The sequence below is a fragment of the Sorex fumeus genome, unplaced genomic scaffold, assembly GCF_029834395.1.
Source record: "Sorex fumeus unplaced genomic scaffold, SorFum_2.1 ptg000020l, whole genome shotgun sequence".
Lineage (NCBI taxonomy): Eukaryota > Metazoa > Chordata > Mammalia > Eulipotyphla > Soricidae > Sorex > Sorex fumeus.
Window position 1 is genome coordinate 7,368,889 of NW_026606077.1, and position 20,627 is coordinate 7,389,515.

Consider the following 20,627-nt stretch of genomic DNA (forward strand, 5'->3'; position numbering starts at 1 on the left):
CTATACAAAATTGGTCTCTAAGTATACAAAACTTGTAGATATATGATCACCACATTAAAAACAGAGTGAAACTGGAGTTGGGGTACTGGACAGTGGGTAGGGTGCTTGCCTTGCACGTGGCCAACCTGGGTTTTATCCTGGCACCACTTACCCCTTGACCTGCCAGGAGTGATTCCTGTGTGCCAACCCAGGAGTAAGCCCTGAGCTTTGCTGAGTGTGGCCCAAAAACTGAAAATAAATAAATAAAACTGTAAATCTGAAAAAAAAAAATCACAGTTCATGTGACTAATCCCACTTAGAATTAGGAAATTCTAATTCACAAGTTAAAATTTTTTTCCTTTTCCCACCGGTCAGTTTTGTCTTAAACTTTTATCTGTTAAAATTCCCCAAACTGCAGCTACAGAGGTAACTTAAGCGGGTAGGGGGCTTGCCTTGCACGCGGCCAACCCAGGTTCGATCCCCGGCATCCCGTATGGTCTACCAAGCACTGCCAGGAGTGATCCCTGAGCACTGCCCGGTGTGGCCCCAAAATAAAGAAACAAAAACAGACAATATGTTTGGCAGGTAGTTACTATCCTAGATTCACCTCCAAATCGGGGCTCTACATGTGCCCACGATTCCACCCCAAACTCCAGCGATCAGCAGTGAGCAACCATAACCGATACGAACAGACAGCGAGAAGAGGTCATGAGGCACGGGGGCACTGTGGCCCAGACCGTGGGCGTCCGAACGCCTCCTCCCAGCCGCCTCCCTCGGGAAAGCGGAGGCTGTGAATCAGTGGACAGCTGCACTGTGCCCTCGCTTGGCACTCACACCTGCCGTGCTTGTCTCCATTAAATGGTACCCACAAAGCTGGCGTGGGGCCAGAGTTCAAGTCCTGTTTCCGGACTGAGATGGCATGGGATTGGCACAGGCCCCTTGGCGTGCGACGGGCCCGCGACCTTGCCGCCTTTGTCCGCTCCCCCCACCACCTGCCCATCTTGGCTGCAGGGATGCGAGCAGCTTTGACCCCCGGTGGCGCCAGGCAGAAGTCAGGCAAACAGAGGCCGGCGTTGAAGCTCCGAAAGTTCCTTCAGATAATCACTCAGGGTTGCACTTTGGGTTGTTTGGCTCGAGCCTCGGTGCTGACGTAAGGAGTATCAGGGCTCGAGACTGCTGGTGAGGCCAAATGACCTATTAGAGGGAGAATTAAAACTGCTATATACAAACAGGATGCCAGGCAGTTCTGCTGAGCACCTCAATACTCAAAATGCCAAGGGACTCCCCCTCCCTCGCAGAGCCTTTCAATCTGAGAGTAGCAAGAAAAACTGGGGGCTGCCGGGGGAGGGGAGAGAGGAGGCAGGAAGACCCAGGAGGGGGTGCTGACACAGCTGAACCGCGAGCCCGAATCTCGCACACCCCAGCGTGCTGCCCGCCCCGTTTCCACAGCAGACGCAGAATTAGCTTCAGAGATGGGCCGCTGGGAATTGGGTTTGCTGCAAAATTTCCTTCAGAGAAACCTCACCTTGGGGCCTGGATGGCCCCACTGCTGGCTAGCACCCTCTTCCTCTCCTTTGATCCTCGGGTACCATTCACTGAGGCCCCTCAGATGCACCCGCTGCAGTGGTTTGATCTCTTCCGGGGACTCTCTATTAGCAAGAAGTGTCAGTCAGCAGAAATGAATCCGGGGAAAGGGGCCCTGGGGACAGCTACGGAGATGACTTCTGGGCTCTCCAGGCAAGTGGCTTGAGGGAGGCTGGGCATGTGGAGGCTGACGGCTGTGCCAAGCAACCAAGTCAGAAAGAGACCAAAGGGAAGAGAGGAGAGAACAAGGTCATCAGGCTCGGCTCATCTCACCCCCTCCCTCTCCAACACCAGAACAGTGCCCAGTGCTCAACGGCAAATCGAACGCCCCTTGGCAATGTCGGGAAATGGCAGGAGTTTATATAGAAACAAGGAAGAAGAGTCCAAGCCATAGCTGGGTCTGTCGCAGTTCCTGAGAAGCAGGAGAGAGGTTGCATCTCGGTGTTTCAATGAAGTCACCTTACTGGAAGGGCCCTACTCTGCCAGCGCCATCGGACACCTACCCTCAGGACCTTTATATGCTAAGACACATGCTTCCTGGTCTGCAGTCCAGCTCCGATGGCTCGCTTCCCTCTGCAAAGCTGTGGGCTAAGGGTCAAAGGCTTGGCAGAAGACCAGGGTTAGCATTCCACACAAATCTCAGGAGTTGCAAGGATACTACAGTATGAGAAACTGGCCTCTTAAAAAATGCAGTTTATTTATATTGACCCAGAGACTATAAAACCCAGATCCCGGATGCGACATCTTATTATCTCATTCCTGCTTTGGACAACCTGGCAGGCTACAGAATGTAACCTGCCCACATGGCAGAGTCTGGCAAACTCCCCGTGGCGTACCCAATATGCCAAATACCAGTAACAATGATGGGTCTCATCTCCTAACCCTGAAAGAGCCTTGAATATGGCACTTTTTTAAAAATCTCAGGGCTAGGACAAAGGAGATGTTACTGGGGCCTGCTCGAGGCAATCAACGAACAACAGGATGGTCGTGATCGTGATTTATATTGATTTAGTGGTGCCAGGGAGCAAACCTAGACTCGCACTTATACAAGTCTGAGCTATATCTCCATCCCTGGTTCTTTCTTTCACTTTCTTCTTTTGTTGGGTGGTGGGGGTTGGGGGCCACACCCGGCAGTACTCAGGGATTGCTCCTGACAGATTCAGGGACTACGCTGGGTAATGGGACCGAACCCAGTTTGGCTGCGTGCGAGGCAAGCTCTTTACCCACTGGACTATTTCTCAAGTCCCTGTGCTCTCGTTATTGTTAGTTCACTTCCTAGCGGGCAGAGTGACAGCACAGAGGGAAAGGTACTTGAGTGACCTGGGTTCTACCTCTAAAACCACGTAGGGTCCCCCCAACCCTGCCAGGAGAGATTCCCAAGTACAGAGCTAGGAGCAAGTCCCGAGCACCGCTTGGAGGGTCCTAAAAACTACGAAAAACAAACCAAAAACCTTCGCTTTTCAGGCAAAGTGACACATAAAATCAAATCTGAGGGAAAGTCTTGGTAACATACTACTCCGACTGGAATCTCTTTCTGCCTCCCGTCCTAACTCCAGCCAGTAACTTGCAGTAAGAATGCACAAAACCAGATTGAGGCAGCTCAGACTGCACTTTCTCCTGTAGCTGATGCTTTAAGAAATGACCCAACTGCGGTCAGAAGTCTTTGGGATCGTTCCTCACATAAGATGATGTTGCTAAGGGCAAGAGAGAGAGGCCAGGGGCTAAGGCACTACCTCGCACGCAGCTGACCCTGGGTTGGTCCCTGGGCCCAGAACTGCATGGTGTCCTCTGGCCACCATCAGGAGTGATGCCTAAGCACGACCAGGCAAAATTCCTGAGCACTGCTGGGTGTGGCCCGAAAAGCAAAGAAAAGAAATTTCATTGGAACTATCTTGCTCCACCGAAAGAAAGGGAAAAAAATATTGAATGTGTTTCAAATTAATAAAGAGCATGCCGTCCAGAAGCCCAAACTTCATTTTGGATGTATTTTTAGATAAACGGAAGTTCCGTGTGGATTTAAGTTCATTGTTACCCACATCGGCTACATATTGCTATGTAGAGTCATAAAGCTACAGTCAACTTTAACTGAAAAAGCAGCTTCACTAATTGGGGGCCAGAGAGGATAGTCCACTCCCGCGTCAGAGGGCACTGGCCTGGCACGCAGCTGACCCTGGTTCAAATCCTCGGTGCCACATGTGGTCCCCCGAGCACTGCTAGGATCACTCCTGAGCAGAGAGCCAAGAATAGCCCCTGAGTTGACAAATATGGCTGAAACCACCCCACACCACCCAAAAAGAAAACGAACTTCCCTTACTAATGGAAGATTACAAGCACCACAAGTGTTTGCAGAATGAGATGCTCCTGCTTGTGCAGGCAGAGCCGAGGCCTGGACCTGGGCTCAAGCCTGTGAGGCAGATGCTTTGCCACTGGGTTACCATCTCTGGCCCCGGGTAAACCGATTTTCAAGAAGAAACAGCCATTGGCGAGTAAAGACTCAAGTGAAAACAAACTCTGATAGAACTCAGTGCTGTTCTACCTAGATGATAATTAGTGCATCTTGGGGGTCTGATACGTAATGGCATTATATCTAAGCACAAAGCAGGAAGTTGTGTTGAATAAAATAAAACTAAATTTTAATACAGTGTCAGCCTTTTCCAAACAGGGTCCAGTGGGCTGTACCCAGGCACGATAGTATACAAGCACTCACATGAGGATCACTGTGTCCCAATAAACTTCTTTGTGGTGTCAGAGGGCTTAAGGCATTTGCCTTGCATGCAGCTGAGCCCAGGCAGAGTCCTGAAACCACATCGTGCCCTACACATGACTGGGTCAGGCTGGATGACAGGTGAGGGGCTTGGAGGGCTCCCAGCACTTTCTGGTGTCCCAGCTATCCTCAGCACACCAATACCCTAGTGCCGACCCACCGGCCAGACTGGCTGATAATTGCTTGGACCTCCTCAGCACTGCTTGGGGAACACCCTCTTCCCCAAAAATCTCTTTGGGGATTCAGAAATGTGAGTCTCATACAACAGTAATTCTTCTTTAGACTATTAAAAAATTATATACACACATATATATATATTCATATTTTTGTGTGTGTACACACACACACACACACACACACACAACCAGGGTCGGAGCAACAATACAGTAGGTAGGGTATTTGCCTTGTATGTGGCCAACTCAGGTTCAGTCCTCATCACCCCATATGGTCCCCCAAGCCCTGCCAGGAGTGATCCCTGAGAACAGAGCCAGGAGTATGCCCTGAGCACTGCCAGGTATGACCCCAAAACCAAAAGTAAAAAATAAAAAAAAATAGCAATAACTAAATATATATATATATTTACATACATAAACCCCTTTGTTGTTTGCAATACAAAAAAAGAGATGGTGGGCAGGATTTGGCCACTGATACTAGTACTAGGTTACCAACCTCTGCTCTAAGAATTTAAAATCTCATGTACAGGGCAAAATTAACACCTCTGGCAAAGAGAACATGTTTTTCTTCTTTTCTTCCAAAACCTGGTTTCTGTAGGAAATAACTGAAGTCGGCTGATCAAGAAAAGCTTCCTGTTTGTCAGGCACAAGGCACTTTCGCTGACGCCTACGAGGGGCCCGGACCTTCTTGGCAATCAAGGGCAGTCAGCAAGGGAACTGAGGTGGGGAAGGGCTCCAGCAACGGGCTGGGAGGAGGTAACATTCATGCTGCACTTTGAAAAAGAAGTACCATTCAGACAGCAGAAGGTTGCTGAAAGGGAATGAAAAGAATAAAACCTTAGGGAGTAGTCATATAGGACAGTGAATTAAAAAAAGAAAAAAGAAAAAAGAAGTAGAACAAAGGCAAGGGGGAAAATCAGGAGAGACAAATGCCACTGAAGCCAAGAGGGAACATCTGAAGGAGAAAACGGGCTTCAGACTCGGTGTCATTACCAGGGAAAAAGTAGAGGCAGGTCAAGGCCCTGAATAAAGAGGGGTGTGAGGATGTTTTCACGGTGCTGTCTCGGAACAATGGAGCGAGAGATAGGTTTCAAGGAATTAAATGAATAATTTGAAAGGGATGATGGTAGGAAGAGTGACTAGGGAAAATGAACTATCACTTCTTAAAGACATCCTATGAGGAGCCAAAGTTAGGCCAAGGGAAGTGCACTTGTCTTCCATCCGTGGTGTCCCATGTGGTCCCCCAAACTCTCCAGAGCGATTCCTGAGCACACTGTCAAGAGGGCTCCCTGAGCACTGCTGGGTGTGGCCCCCAAACCAACCAACCAACCGAAACATTCTAAAGAGAGATGCGGCAATCTTATTCGCAGTGTCTCCTACCACAGAGAGTTCTCAGCAAAACAGTTGTGCCTTACAGTAAAGTCATACATCCTTTGGATTAAAATGGTTCAACTTTTAGGATAATGAAAGCATGAAAGTTTAGTGAAAGCTGCATCTACCGTAAATACAGGACAAAAGGTACTCAAAATGTCAACAAAGATTTCTGGAGCGCAGCTATTTGAGAAAATGTGCACTCACAAGGTCTCTCTCTCCCTTCCTCTCTCTTCTCTTCCTCTCTCTCTCTCCCTCCCTCTCTCTTCCTCCCTCCCTCTCTCCCTCTCGCTGTGCAGTACCAGGAATCGAAATAGGGTCTCACACATGAAAGGTGCATCTCCAGCCCATTTCCTCCTTTCTTTACAAAACCCCAAAGCCAAAACCAATGGGGGAGGCCCGCACCCTCTGTGCTTAGAGCTTACCCCTTGCTCGGCCCAGTGATCACTGTGGTGGTGCTTGGGGAACCATATTCCTCTTTACTATGTTTGATTTGCACTAGAACCATCCACTGAACTCAGTGATTACAGTTATTGCATTTTACAGTTCCAGTATTTCTATTTAGCTCTTTCCAAAACCGCTGCCTTGCTTCCCTTTGTAATAGTTCAGGGGTTGAGGTGTTTACCTCTGCACACGAAACCCAGTTCTGTCCCTGCCACTGCACATGGTCCTGAGCACAGAGCCAGGAGTAAGGCCTGAGCACTGCAGGCTGTAGGCCCAAAACAAAACAAGATGAGGAGGTCCTAGGTGATTTTGGTCGTCCGCACAGTTTCAGTGCAGGGCGCACTTAACCCAGGATGTCACCTGCCTGGCCTTGTTCAATCCTGATGTCAGTTGGGACAGAAAGAATAACCCAGACCCCTGGAACAAACTGGGTCCAAATGATCAATACAAGTTTTTTGCAGTGAATGCAGATTACAGCAAACTGAAGAAAGAAGGTCCAGACTTCTAAAAAAAATGTTTCACTTATAAAGCTGCTTAAAATGAAGGTCTTCTAGAAGCCATTGCACAATTTTTTACTGAACTAGGAAATACTTCCCCTTTAAATGCATGAAAACATGTTGATGTATTATGTTGGGGATTACAATGATTAATAAATGGGCTGGAGCGATAGCACAGTGGTAGGGTGGTTGCCTTGCACACGGCCGGCCCGGCCAACCCGGGTTCAATTCCTCTGCCATTCTTGGAGAGCCCGGCAAGCTACCGAGAGTATCTCGCCTGCACAGCAAAGCCTGGCAAGCTCCCTGGGACATATTCGATATGCCAAACACAGTAATAGCAATTCTCACAATGGAGACGTTACTGGGCCTGCTTGAGCAAATCAATGAAACATTAAAAAAAAAAACCTACAAGATTTAAACTTGGCTTTTTGGGGGATAGGGCATTTCAGCCATGTGGGACACTCCTGGCTCTGTACCCAGGGGCCCACACAGTGGCAGGCCTGGACCCCGGATCCTGCAGGAAAGCAAGCACTCTGGCTGCTCGGCTCTCTTCCCAATCAGCTTTGAAATTTGGTTCATTATTTTGGTTTGGGGCCACACCTGGAGATGCTCAAAGGCTCTCCTGGCTCTGTGCTCAGAACTGATTGGGTAGTGCTCAGGAGACCATATGTGGTGCTGAGGATTTCAACCAGGGTCAGCAGAATCAAAGTCTGCAAATCCCTGTACTAATTCTCTGGCTCCAAACAGTTTTAAAAAGATTTAAAAAAAAAAGAAGAAGAAGAAGAAGGAAAAAAAAAAGAAAGATCAGTGAAATATCATTCATCATTTTTAGCTAAATTGGGTAAATCTAGTATCTCCTATCTTTGCAAGCTTTGGATATTTGCTTGCTTTTGATAAAGAGGTTATGTGGACATATGCCTATTTATCTTTGATGACGTAGTGACCAGTAGGAGTGGGGGGGGGTCCTCCCGGACAAACGTTAGTCAGAGGAGATGGAGCCAGACCTTCCTCGAGAGAATGTTCTCTGCAGCTGCCCCATGTCTAGGGAAATAATCCATCCTCATCCTGACTCCATCCCAGCTCAAAATCTCAGGGCCTATCTATTTTCCACTCTTAAACACTACTAGTAATGTTTGCACAACCCGAGGATTATTTTCTGCCTGATTTTCCCTCCTATTTTCTCTGCCAGAGATTTTCTTGACTTTACCTTCTAACACTTAATTGAATACGCATGCACATGTAATTTTCATGGACTTTCTTCTCTGACCTTTCTCATAACATATTCATTTTATTCTTCAGAAAGTCATAGATCTGTTCCCCTAGCAGGCTGCCTTCCTGCGTGATTATTGAGAATAATGTGACTGCCTCCGATGTATAAATAAAAGCTATCCCAAAATATTAATATGTCCGATTGAAGTGAATTTAATAAGGGCCAAGAGTGTGTGAGTATAATAAATAGCTCAGGGACCTCTGCTTAGTGATTTTACTGAAATAAGATTAAACCTTCAAACCACAGAGCCATCAGGTAAAATGACACCACGGGTACAGTGGAACTTTCTTCAACATCTTTGTTCTCTACTCCACTGCTGTTCTTCATCCTGATGCTATGGTGTGAGGGAACATTTAACGACAATCTTTCAAGGGAGGGTTTTCTGAGAAAGCCGAGTTTTGAAAAATAAATTCTAAGCAAGAGATAGCTAAGAAATAATTTTCAAGAAAAATATAACATGTCTGTCTATTAAGAGAGTGAAAAAAATGTTAGCTTGCTTTCTTCTTCCCTTTCCTTTTCTTTATTGCAGGGCCAGAAATCAAACCCCGAACCTCATGCCTGATTCCACGATTTTTCTCCTTCAGAAGGAGTTTTTCAAATTGCCAGTCTCCTTGGGGCCAGAGAATTAATGCGGCAGGGAGAGTGCCTGCCTTGCATGCAGACGACCCGGGGCCAACCCCTGGCATCCCAGGAGTGATTCCTAAGTGCAGAGCCAGGAGTGGCCCATGAGCACTGTCTGCTGTGGCACCAAAACAACCTTCTCTGGTAGACAGTCTCTTTCCACACCAATTCCCTGCCCTTCCCTCCCTGTCGCTGCTATGCTGAGCGGAGGCCACACTCATGGTGCTGGGCAGGTGCTCACGCTCCACACACGAGGGTCAGAGCTGGGATCTGACGCGTGAGCTCGAGCTGCCTGGCTGGCACTCTGCACTGGACCATCCCCAGCTACAGAGCTAACCCCCTTTTTATTTATTTATTTTTTCATGTCCCCCACCCTGCCTGCCCCCCTCCGCTAACCCCCTTTTTAAAAGGCACTTCTTTTTGTCTTGGTTTTGGGTCCACGCCCAGAGGTACTCAGCGCTTATTCCTGGTTCTGCACCCAGAGATTACTCATGGTGATGCTTGGGGGACCATAAGGGATGCCAGGGAATGAACCCAGGGCAGCCTCATGCAAGGCAAGTGCCCTACCCGCTGTACTATCTCTCCAGGCCCCCAAAAGGTATTTCAATCCTGTCTTTCTTTCCTAGAAAAAAAAAGACAATGAAGTCATCTCTTCAGGACTTCCTTAATATCCAACACAAAGTACTAATCAGTTGAAGCAAGGCCCTTCACTGAGAATGTTTAATAATAACTGACCTGCGCCCCTATTACGTCAGGACAAACAAAAACACTGGCCAGGCAAGTCCTGGCAAGCAGGCTCGACTTTTGACCATCATAGCTACACTGCCCAGTTTATGTAACTATTCAATAAACAGTATATATATGCTCTGAGCACTTTTTAATATGTTTCACCAAATAAGTCTGTATTTTATTTTTATTGTCTTTTGGGTTTTGGTGGGGTCACACCTGGTGGTGCTCAGGGCTTCTCCTGGCCCTGTGCTCAGGGATCACTCCTGATAATGCCTGAGGGGCCATTTGAGATGCTGGGGATCAAAACCAGAGCAAGGCAAACACCCCCTTTCCTGCTGGACTATTGCTCCCGCCCAAAATTATGTGTTTTAAAAGCTTCCTTTCTAGACACTTCCTTAAGTAAAGCAAATTATATAAAGATCTCATGCAAATGGATTCATCCTGATTGCCCTTTTAAAAGATTTTAAGGGGAAGAGATGAAACAAAAGCAAAAAAGAAAGAATAGCTCATGTTACTTTCGTTTACATCTTTCAAGAAAAGTCTCAACGTGGCTAGACAAATCCGTAACACTGTCAGATCAGGTATGAGGAATGATGTTTAAGGACTGAAAGATGGTGCCAGGGAAAGGCGCTTGCCTCGCACGGGCTGACCCAGACTCATCCCGGGCACCACACGTGGTCCCCCAAGCTCTGCCAGGAGTGATCTCTGGGCAGAGGCAGGAGTCAGCCCTAAAGACTCCCAGTGTCCCCCCATCCAAATAACTAAATCTAATAACACCAATTACCACCTTCTTTAAATGTAAAGGTTCATGACTACAAAATGGATAATGCACAAATGAATCTTCTCTTTAGTTGTTTAGAATAGTTTAGATTCTGGGGGACTTTAAGTACCCATCACCCCCTTTTCAGAAAAAAAAAGAAAGAAAGAAAACCAAGGAAGACACTCAGTGCTCCCCAGGAAGTCTGTCTTCTTTAAACAAACAAGTGGAAAGTTTCCAATTGCACCTGCTGCCCCTCCCCCCACCCAATACTCTGGGCCTGGTACTACTGGCCAGTGGCCCCAGCACGCGGAAGCACCGGCTCTGGGAACCGCTGGTCTAGAATGCCCTGGGCCTGGCAGCCTGGTGCAGTGGTTGAGTGTGCACCCTCGAGCCCCTGGTGACTCCCGTGTGCTGGGCATGGTCAGGGCAGCCCTGGCACCACGAGTCATCTCTGCACTTCAGAAAGGGGCACCTGCAGCCAGGTGCACGGGCCAGGGAGCACTGTGCAGGAGCACAGCTAAAGGTGTGCAAACCCGGCTGGCACTGTGGCGAGTGTGCACAGACCACGGCTGGAAAACCAAAAACTAAGGGAGGAAAAAGTAAGTGCGAGTTAGTGTCTGTGCAGCCCCCAGTCAGAGCATCAACAGCAAAGAAAGGGAGGGGGTGAGGGAATAAGAAAAAAAGAAGGAAAAAAAAGAGCCTCCCCGAGCCCCGGCCACGGCAGCTGCGACGGCGAAGGACAGAGAGAGGGAAAGAAAAGGCCGTGCTTCCCGGCCTCTGACCAGGGCCTGGGGGACCTTCTCTGCCTTCCTGAACCCATCGCTGTGCCTGGGTTTCCCTTGGGGACCTGCTCTCCCGGGGAGGACAGCCCAAGCCTCCTGTAACTTCTCTTTGCAGTGAGAAACTACGGCTTTCGGGAGTGGGGAGCCCAGGCTCTGCATGGGGGGCCCAGGTCCCGTGCCAGCACTGCCCAGTGGCCTAAAAACCAACCTTCACCTCTGCCCCCTCCTGCCAAAAAAGAAAAAAAAAAGAAAAGAAAAAGAAACTGTGGGCCACTTACTAATATACCTTTGCTCAATCTGAAAGCCAAGCCTCGAAATACTGCTTGAGTCACTTAAAGCCACTCCACAAGGCCCCCAGCTAGATGGCCCTTAGGACACGTCTCTCTCCAGTAGAGTCCGTGCCCACTCCGTGGGGGAACAGTTGTTTCTTGACAGGATGGTCACTGCCTTGGCGATCAGCAATGGCTTTGTTCCCATCTCTCCCATGAAGGACGGGCAGTCTCTGCTGGGGGCTAGCCTACAAACAGGCCGAGGCCTTCTTCACACGTTTAACCTCTTTTTCAGAACTGTCACTTTTCTATAAATCCAGCCACAACATTCAGGGGCCGGAGAGACAGCCCACTGCCTGTGGGACTCAGGGTCAGCCCTGAGCACCGCCCATGCCCCTCCCCGACTCTCCCCCGAACCCCCAGCACTGTCCAGAAAACAAGAGCAAACCCAGAACAACAACCAACACTCCATGACAAAATAAGCCTACTTGGTTTCTGGATGGAGAAGAATTGATTCTTCAGTTATCAGAGTCCTTCAAGGGTGACAGATAACAGAATCACTTTAACTGGGAGTAACCAGATATGCGTCTATTAGAGTTCAAACAACTCTCAAAAGAGCTATAGGAAAGAAAAATGCGGCTTCCACTTCCAAAAGTTACTAGAGATTCTTCTTCTTCTTTTTTTTTGCCATGAAAGGGCCCAGAATACACAACACCGAGTGAGGAGGGCTGACTGTCCGTGGAGAGGAATAGCAATTGGTTGTTACTCATTAAATTCTTTTTTTTTTTTTTAATTATTTTTTTTTAACTCATTAAATTCTTACAGCCATGAGCAATGACTTGCTTTCTCATTCCGTTTCTCTCTGCATAGCAGATGAAGCTGATCTTCCCCTGCACGGCGGCTTCCCTTACCAGGACTCCTGCCCCCTGCCCCCAGGAGCTGCTAAAATGCCACACACACACACACACACACACACACACACACACACACACACGCCTGCGCTCCTTACCAGCTCCTCAGTAGCCGGAGCAGCTGACCTTTCTGCTTACTCCAAGCACCTTCGATCTTATTAGGGAAATTGATTTTCCCCCCTAAACATAATAGTTTTATTTTTAAATAAGACAAAAACAACTATCTAATATAATGATTTTTTCCCTTAATTTATTTCTTTCCAAAGGGTTTCAGGGACTTCGGGCTCGAAGGTCACTGAGAAAGATGTTCCCTCATGGCGAGTGCCAAAGCAGGCTACTGTACAAACAGAGTTAGTATCACTCCTGTGCTTGTGGCCATCACTGGGCGCCGTGTCTGACCCTCACTTTCAAACAGAGGTGAGAGCCGACTTCCTGGAACTGGTGACTTGGAAGTGGAATACAGGAAAATACACCTACGGACGCTTTCTTATTGACTGTCGATGTTCAAAGACTCTTCTCTTCCATGCTCCTAACTCATCCCCGTCACTCTGTATTAGAGCTTCTGTCTCCCCAAAGGCAGGAAGCTGATGACAGCTTCTCAGGGCACACGGTTGGACAGACTGTAGACAATGAGTATTTCTGCTGGTATAGTATTATATTCAACATGAAAGTCTTGATTCTTTATGTTTGGTTTTGCGGACCACACCTAGTGGTGTTCAGGACTTACTCCTGGTGCTGCAGTGAGGGTTTGCTCCTGGCAGGGCCCAGAGGACCACACAAGGTGACAGGGATCAAACCTGGGTCAGCACAGAAGGCAAGTGCCCTATCCACTGTCCTCTCTCTCTCCAGCCCACAAATACCTAATTTCTTAATTAGCCAGTGTTAGACTAACTGGCCCACCACCTCTCGTTCCAACATTTATAAATGGAGTTTTAATGCAACGTGATCAGACTTTCAAATGGGTGTGTCTAGTTTCAAATATTCAATAATCTCTTCCTAAATACTGAGTATCTTCGCGAAGGCAGCAGAAACAACTTGTGAGTTTTGAGTCATTTTCGCTCTGATTCGGACCATGCACCCAACTTGCAGCAGCCTTTGGCAAGTCACTTTAGCCACTGCGGCCCCTGAGCTGTCAGATTCGAGCAGAGAGCTGGGTGAATAAACAGTCACCACCGGCCTCGGCCTCGGGTGCGGGTCCCCAAGGCTGAGGGGCAGGAAGCAGGAGGGTGCGTGTGTAGAAGCCTCTGCCAACACTAGAGGGAGCCACAATCATGTCGTCACCTGGAGGGTTGGGCAGATTTCAAGGGCAAGAAGCATCTTTATCTTTATTTATTTATTTGGCTTTTGGGCCACACCCAGCGATGCTCAGCACAGATCCCTGGCTCTGTGCTCAGGGATCACTCCTGTTGGTGCTCGCGTGACCAGACGCGATGCTGGGAATCCAACATGTTAGCAGCATGCAATGCAAGTGCGATATCCACCCTCTTCAGCCCTGAGGCAAAGCAACTTTTTAAAAAAAATTTGTTTTCCTTTTAGGTCACACCCAGCAATGCTCAGGGATTACTCCTGGAGGTGCTGGGGGACCGTATTAGGTGTCAGGGATCAAACCCAGGTCAGTCGTGTGCGAGGTGAGCCACGACGTGCGGCACCACTGCTCTGGCCCTGAGGGAAAGCATCTGTCAGTGGAAAACGGAGTTCTGAGAATGACAGAAATAATATCTCAAGTGAGACATCCACATTGTTCACTCAGCCACCCCGCGGGCTCTCTGCCATCACCACCCTCCTGTCCAAGCACCTCACACTTGATATATCCTTTTGGACCTTAATTCGAAAAGAACCAAGCTGGTTTGGAGTCATTACTCGATTTCTTTTCCCAATCAATTGTTTTTCGTTTGGGATTTTATTTTTTTTTTTGGCTTCTTGGGTCACACCCGGCAGTGCAACAGGGGTTACTCCTGGCTCTGCACTCAGGAATCACTCCTGGCAGTGCTCAGGGGACCATATGGGATGCTGGGGATCGAACCTGGGTCGGCCGCATGCAAGGCAAATGCCCTATCTGCTGTGCTACTGTTCCAGTCCAGTTTTTTAAAATCAAAATAACGACAACAACAACAACAAAGTTAAGTAATTAATACTACTGGGGGGAGGGGCTGGTTAAAAAAAAAACTAAAAGATGAGATAGAGGAAGAGAGAGTGGCCACATTGCATCGGGGGCCGTAAAGGTCAGTCATCTGCTACTGTTTTCCTCAGCCCCACTCACACGAGCCCTGAGTGAGCACTGCTGCTTCGAGGACCAGAACGCCACCTCCAGAGTAGAAGAGCCTCAAGGGACACAGGGAATTAACTGCTCACTCTCCACGCGGGAGCAGGAACGGCTGTTACTGCCCCGCTGAGCAGCGGGAAGGAGCGTGCACCTGCTGCCTCAAACACAGGAAGCGCATCACGCTGGACCTGTGAACTGTCAAGGGAACTGTCGAGTCATGTCAAGCAACATGACGTTACACGTGCAGGGGCAAGGAAGGGAAGCTAAAGGTCTTTTCTATGGGGCTGGAGTGACAGTACAGCGGGGAAGGTACTGATCTTGCACATGGCTGACCAGGGTTTGATCCCCAGCATCCCACGTGGTCTCCCGAGCCTACCAGGAGTGATCCCTCAGTGCAGAGCCAGAAGCGGAGCTGAGCACCACCAGCACAGTTCCAAACAAAAAAACAAAACAAAAACAAACGTAAAGGGCATGTCTAACATCAAGGGCATATCTAACGGCTGAAGTTACAGATACATACTTTCCCTCCCCCCAAACACAGTCACGACCTTGAAAATGTACAACCTAAGCCCTTCTTAAAATGTGAAATAAAAAATCAAAACCTTCTCTTTGCCCAGAGGCAAATACAGGCAATACAGAGGCCACAGGTTGCAAAAATATTACAGAACGTGGTCTATAATATTTGAAAGATAAACACAATCCTAAACGTGCCTTGTATTTCAATTTCACAGATTAATTTAATACTCAAAAAAAACAAATCTTCAAGTATCAGAAATGGACCACCTATTTATTAGGACACAATCTGCTTATGAGTAATAGTAGATCAGAATGCAATTATGGAAAGTATGTGGGTGAAGAGAAAAATCTACTAGGACAAGGAAAAAAAGATCTTCATATTAAAAAATGCAAAGTCTGGGGGTCTGGTGCCGCCAGCAGGTCAATCTGTACCTGGGAGGCGAGTGCATCAGCAGCCTGATGGCGCCTTCAGACTTCCAGATACCCCAAAATTGCTGCTGTGCCTTTGGCCAGACCCCAAAACCTTGGGGCAAAGTTTACCAAGAAAGTAAACGGCCAAAAGTTAGGTATGTGGGAAACACACCCACAAACCAACTCTGGCTCAGCTATATAATTGGAGGCAAGGCCTTTCTGGTTCCTGATCGAACTGCTTAATGGCCATGATCCCAGAGACTCAGAAGCAAATCTTGAAACCCAACGGCTATTGGCAGAAATGCGTCTGGTCTCTGCAGTAAGTCACCGGTGCTGGGCCAACCCAGGTGGGAATAGGTTTTGTGTCTTGGCCTGTTCCCCCTGGTGGCCCAGCGGCTGCCATCCTTCTGAGGCCACTGGACAGTCAGGTTTGGGCTCCCAGTGATGAGACACACAGGGCCTCATGGGATGGGGGTGGAGCCAGTCCTGTCCTCCCCACTCCACTGAGACCCCAAGTCATCGCCCACAAATGGCCTCTCTGGCTCCTGATCAAGCTGTTTAACGGCCTTGATCCCAGAGACTCAGAAACAAATCTCGAAACCCAGTGGCTTTGGGCAGAAATGCATCCAGACCCCATAGTACGTTACTGTCGCCAGGCCACCCCAGGGAGGAAAGGTTGTTGTCACTCCGCCTGCGCCCCCTTGGTGACTCGGTGGCCGTCATCCTCCAGAGGCCATTGGACAGTCAGGCTTGGGCCCACAATGATGAAACTTGTTGAGCTTCACGGGATGGGAGGAAAGGGGACGGGGAGCCGGGCCTGTCCTCCCCATCCCAATGAGACTCCAAGTCATCACCCACGAACGGCCTCTCTGGCTCCTGATGAAGCTGCTTAATGGCCTTGATCCCAGAGACTCAGAAACAAATCTCGAAACCTAGTGGCTTTTGGCAGAAATACGTCCAGACCCCGCAGTAGGTTACTGTCACCGGTCCACCTTAGGGGGGAAAGGGTGTTGTTCCTCTGCCTGCTTCCCCTTGGCGGCTCAGTGGCCATCATCCTCCAGAAGCCATTGGACAGTCAGGTCTGGGCCCGCAGTGACGAGGCATTTTGAGCCTCACGGGATGGGGGTGGAGCCGGGCCTATCTTCCCCTCCCCAACGAGACCCCAAGTCATCGCCCACAAACGGCCTCTCTGGCTCCTGATCAAGCTGCTCAATGGCCATGATCCCAGAGACTCAGGAGCAAATCTCGAAACCCAGTGGCTTTTGGCAGAAATCCCTTCAGATTTAAGTGTTAAAATTTCGGAATTTCAAAATCACATGGTCCTACTGCAGCCACACGACATCATCTGTCATTCATAACCAGCAATAGAACACAAATTGTCTACTATTGCCTTTTCAGCAGATCTGAGTGTTGGGGTAAAATCTCAAATAATAATGGTGGGTCTGGTGTCGAAATATTGAATGTGATCAAAGTAGAGAGAGAGTAATGTGGAAATCATCTGCCCCACAGGCAGGGGGAGGGTGTGGGATGGGGGTATACTGGGGTTTTTGGAGGTGGAGAATGGGCACTGGTGAAGGAACGGGTGTTTCATTGTATGACCGAGACTTAGACCCAAAAGATTTGTAACTGCTCTCACAGTGATTCAATAAATAAAGTTATAAAAAATTTTTTAAAAAAGTGAAAAAGAAAAATGCCAAGTCAGGTCTCCAGAGGTTAAATATTGAGAAAATCTTTCCTGGTTATACCAACTTATACTCATGAATCCAAGCAGTTTTCTTAGATTGACTGCAAACACTACAAAGGTATCACAGCTTTAAAGGAGTCAAAAAGAATTCTAGTCCAGGATATTAAAACAAGGTTTTTTTTTGTTTTTCATATAACTAGCTTTCCATCAATGATCCTCTTAGAAAGCATGATGGAAATACACTTTGCTGCTACAAGAATTTGTTTTCCTCCTCTTTATAGGACATGTGCCCAAAAGCTCCCACTTCACTCTGTTCATACTGACCTTTAAAATGTTTCTGCCGTCAAACGATTCTCTCTCCCTGAAGATATACTTGCCATCCGCTGTGTAGAGATTGTACCTGCCTTCGGCTGTAAATATTCCAAAGATAATGTTAGAGGAGAAGCTGGGTTATTTATCTGCTGTTTCGCTTAGATTTCTATAGGTCAACGAGCAAAATTTTCATGATTACAGAAATTGGCATAATGTGGAAAGAAAAATATCAGGCTGTGTGAGTCAAGAGACTCAGCATCGAAATCTCAGCTTTATCACCGGCTCATTCAATATACATTAATTCATCCAACACTAAATGTTAGTAATGAAACGAGTTCTGTTCTGTGCAAAGCCTCTCCCCTCTGTGGATCTCAGTTCCTCGTACACAAAGTTAGAGGTTCAGACTAGGGGATCTCCAAAGGCTCCCTGCAGTCTACAATTTGTAAACTGCATGCCCAGTGGTGCTCAGAGCTTATTCCTGACTCTGCTTTCAGGGAATCACTCTTTTTGGTACTTGGGGGACCAACCACATGGCTGCTGGGGATCAGACCCAGGTTGGCTAAGGTGCAAGGCACACGCCTTACCTGTTGTACTATCTCTCTGACTCTGCAGGCATTTTTAAAGAAAAAAAAAAACGCAAAGTTCACATGTTAACTAGTCAAAATTACGACGATCATACTTTGGACTTAAGGTCATACTTTGGACTTAAGGACTCCCTCTACCTGAACAGGATGTATCCTCCTAGACATAATGAACAGAAATGCAGCAAATCTATGAGCTCATCAAAACTGTGTTCTAACTCCTTGGGTTAATTAAGTGCATTCCGAAGGATGCCAGTGAAACATAGCAAGAAAAAGGATATAAAATGAAGGGGATCACTGGAGGCAGGGCGGGGAGGGCGGGGCCTCCTTCTATTCTATCCTCCTTCTATCCTCCCAGTGAAAAAGTCAAAATAAGATATAAAACTCAAAGCAAAAGGTAAGGGCATGCACTGAGGTCGTTTGGGGAGGGAAGTGGGTATGCACGTGTAGAGCGTGATGCTGGAAACTTACAGTATTTAACAATACTATAAATCACAGCACCTCAACCAATTCAAAAAATAAGATTCAAAGCAACCTCAGTAATTATCTGGCTCTCAGAACATTTTCTGAAATATTTACCCTTTCCTGCTTACCAATGGACTCTAGTCGAGATCTCTTTCCCATGAGCAGGGACCACCTCAGAGTTGATAAACTATACCCAGAGTGCCTAGTTTATAAACTACACCTCCACCTGTCTGAGCCTGACACGGTTCAGCCAGCCTGCTGGACTGATGCTCGGGGACCTGGGACTGCTTCTTTAGTGAGGAGTGCTGCTTTCATCAAAGGTCACTGTCCCACACAAGGTTCTTGTCCCTCCCCAGGGATGCTCGGGGCCAGCAGGTCACCCCCAGGGAAACTCAGCTGGGCAGTGTGAGCCAATGGGTCAGTGTGAGGGGCTGGCGACAAGGTGCTTGGGGACTCCAAGGCTACAGCCACACACTGGGTGGGAGTGAAGCAGTTTCAGGGATGGAACTTGGCCGCACACGCAAGGCATGTGCTGACCCCGCTGACCTGTATTTCCTGTGCCCATCCCAGGCATATGTTACAATTTTTTTTCACATCAATGGCTTTTATTGTCATTCAGATATTTCATAGAAAAAGAGGGCAATAATTGAGAGGAAACTTTCAAGTAAACTCATACTGAATAAGTACTAATAAAAACAGTGTTTTAAACTTCAATGATGTTCAATGACAGCTTGACAATATATGTAAATTCTGCCATCAAGGAAGTAAATCAAGGGACGAGGGAGAGAATACAGGGGTTCGGGAACATGAGGGGCCACTGCAGGACCTTGGACATTGCCAGGGTGGTCCTGGGGGCTCCTGGTACCACAGGCCCAAGCAGTGCTGCATCCTCTGATCTGAGCACTGACCTCAGGAGTGACCCCCAGGCTCCTGGACATAAAAAAGGGAGCCATAAAAAAGAGAAAGAAACCAGAGTACATCCACTTTACATCCAGAAAGATGTTAACAATCAAAATGACAGACAATAGCGAATGTTGGACAAGATGTAGAGAAACTGAAAGTAAAGTGGTGTCGTTACTTTGCAAAAGAGTTTGGCAGGGCCCCAAAAAGTTACACATAGCTATCATGGGGTCCAGCAATTTCACTCTTTAGTATATAGCTAAGAGAAAAGAAAACATATGCCCCCATATGAAACTCGTACATAACTGCTCTCTGCCACATTATTTGTAATAGATAACAGCGGAAACAACATAAATGTTTGTCAACTGACTGACTAATGGACAAATAAGATCTAATATAGACACACGACAAAATATCATTCAGTCATCAAGAAAAATCAAGGGGGGGCCAGCCAGGGCAGCGGGTAGGGCGCTTGCCTTGCATGCCATCCATCTGGGTTCAATCCTCTGAGTCCCGCAAGGAGTAATCCCTGAGTGGAGAGCCAGGAGTAACCCCAGAGCACACCAGGGGTGGCCCGAAAACCAAAGGAAAAACGTCAAGCAAGGGGCTTGGGCGAGAACTGGAGGATGTGCTTGAGCTTGCAAGGCCCTGGTTCAACTCCATGGGTTCGCGTGGCTCCCCAAACACTACCACGTAGAACCCTGGTGGCTGCCGGGCCTAAACACTGCCGGGAATGGGTCCAACAAATACTGGCCTGACGCATGTCAGTATTAAATGGATGGACCCTGCAAATATGCAGAGAAAGAAGTTTATCGCAGAAGATCACACGTTGCGCGATTCAATTCATTTGGAAATCCAGAAAAGGCAAATTCATAGGATAGAAAAGACGGGAGGTGCCTCTGCCTCTAGGAACGAGGAAACTGGAGAGTCCCTGCCAAAGGGTGTGGGTTCCTTTTGTGGTTTGGGGAACCATCTGTGGAGGCAGGGATGGAAGCCAGGTCACTGGGGCAGGGCAAGGCCCTACCCACTGGACTATCTATCACTTTCGCCCCTGCGGTTGACAATCGCGGGGGAGAGCTTTGGGGCTGGGAGGAGAGCTGGCCTGTGGCTGCTGAGTATTAATTAAACAGCATCTCTGGCCTATCATAGGTGCCAGCAGCAACCCACCCTCAGTCCCCTAATTGTGACAATCAAGTAAACCAAAAATGTCCCCATCAGAGCAGAAACCTCGTGGCAGAAGAAGAGGGCAGAACTGCCCATAGCAGAGAGCCAGGGTCCAACGCGGTCCGAACTCACCAATTTCCCTGCCCTTTTCTCCCCAATAATCACCACGGGATTCAT

General features: G+C 48.0%; 1 protein-coding gene across 2 annotated transcripts in view; it reads right to left on the reverse strand.

Annotated features, from left to right (window-relative positions):
- ASCC1 (activating signal cointegrator 1 complex subunit 1) overlaps window positions 1-20,627 on the reverse strand; it is a 101,437-nt gene that overhangs the window by 9,428 nt on the left and 71,382 nt on the right. For both annotated transcript variants that reach the window (XM_056113534.1, XM_056113535.1), the window contains exon 9: window positions 17,353-17,438. In XM_056113534.1, the coding sequence (XP_055969509.1) occupies window positions 17,353-17,438 (86 nt within the window). The remainder of the gene's footprint in view (window positions 1-17,352; window positions 17,439-20,627) is intronic.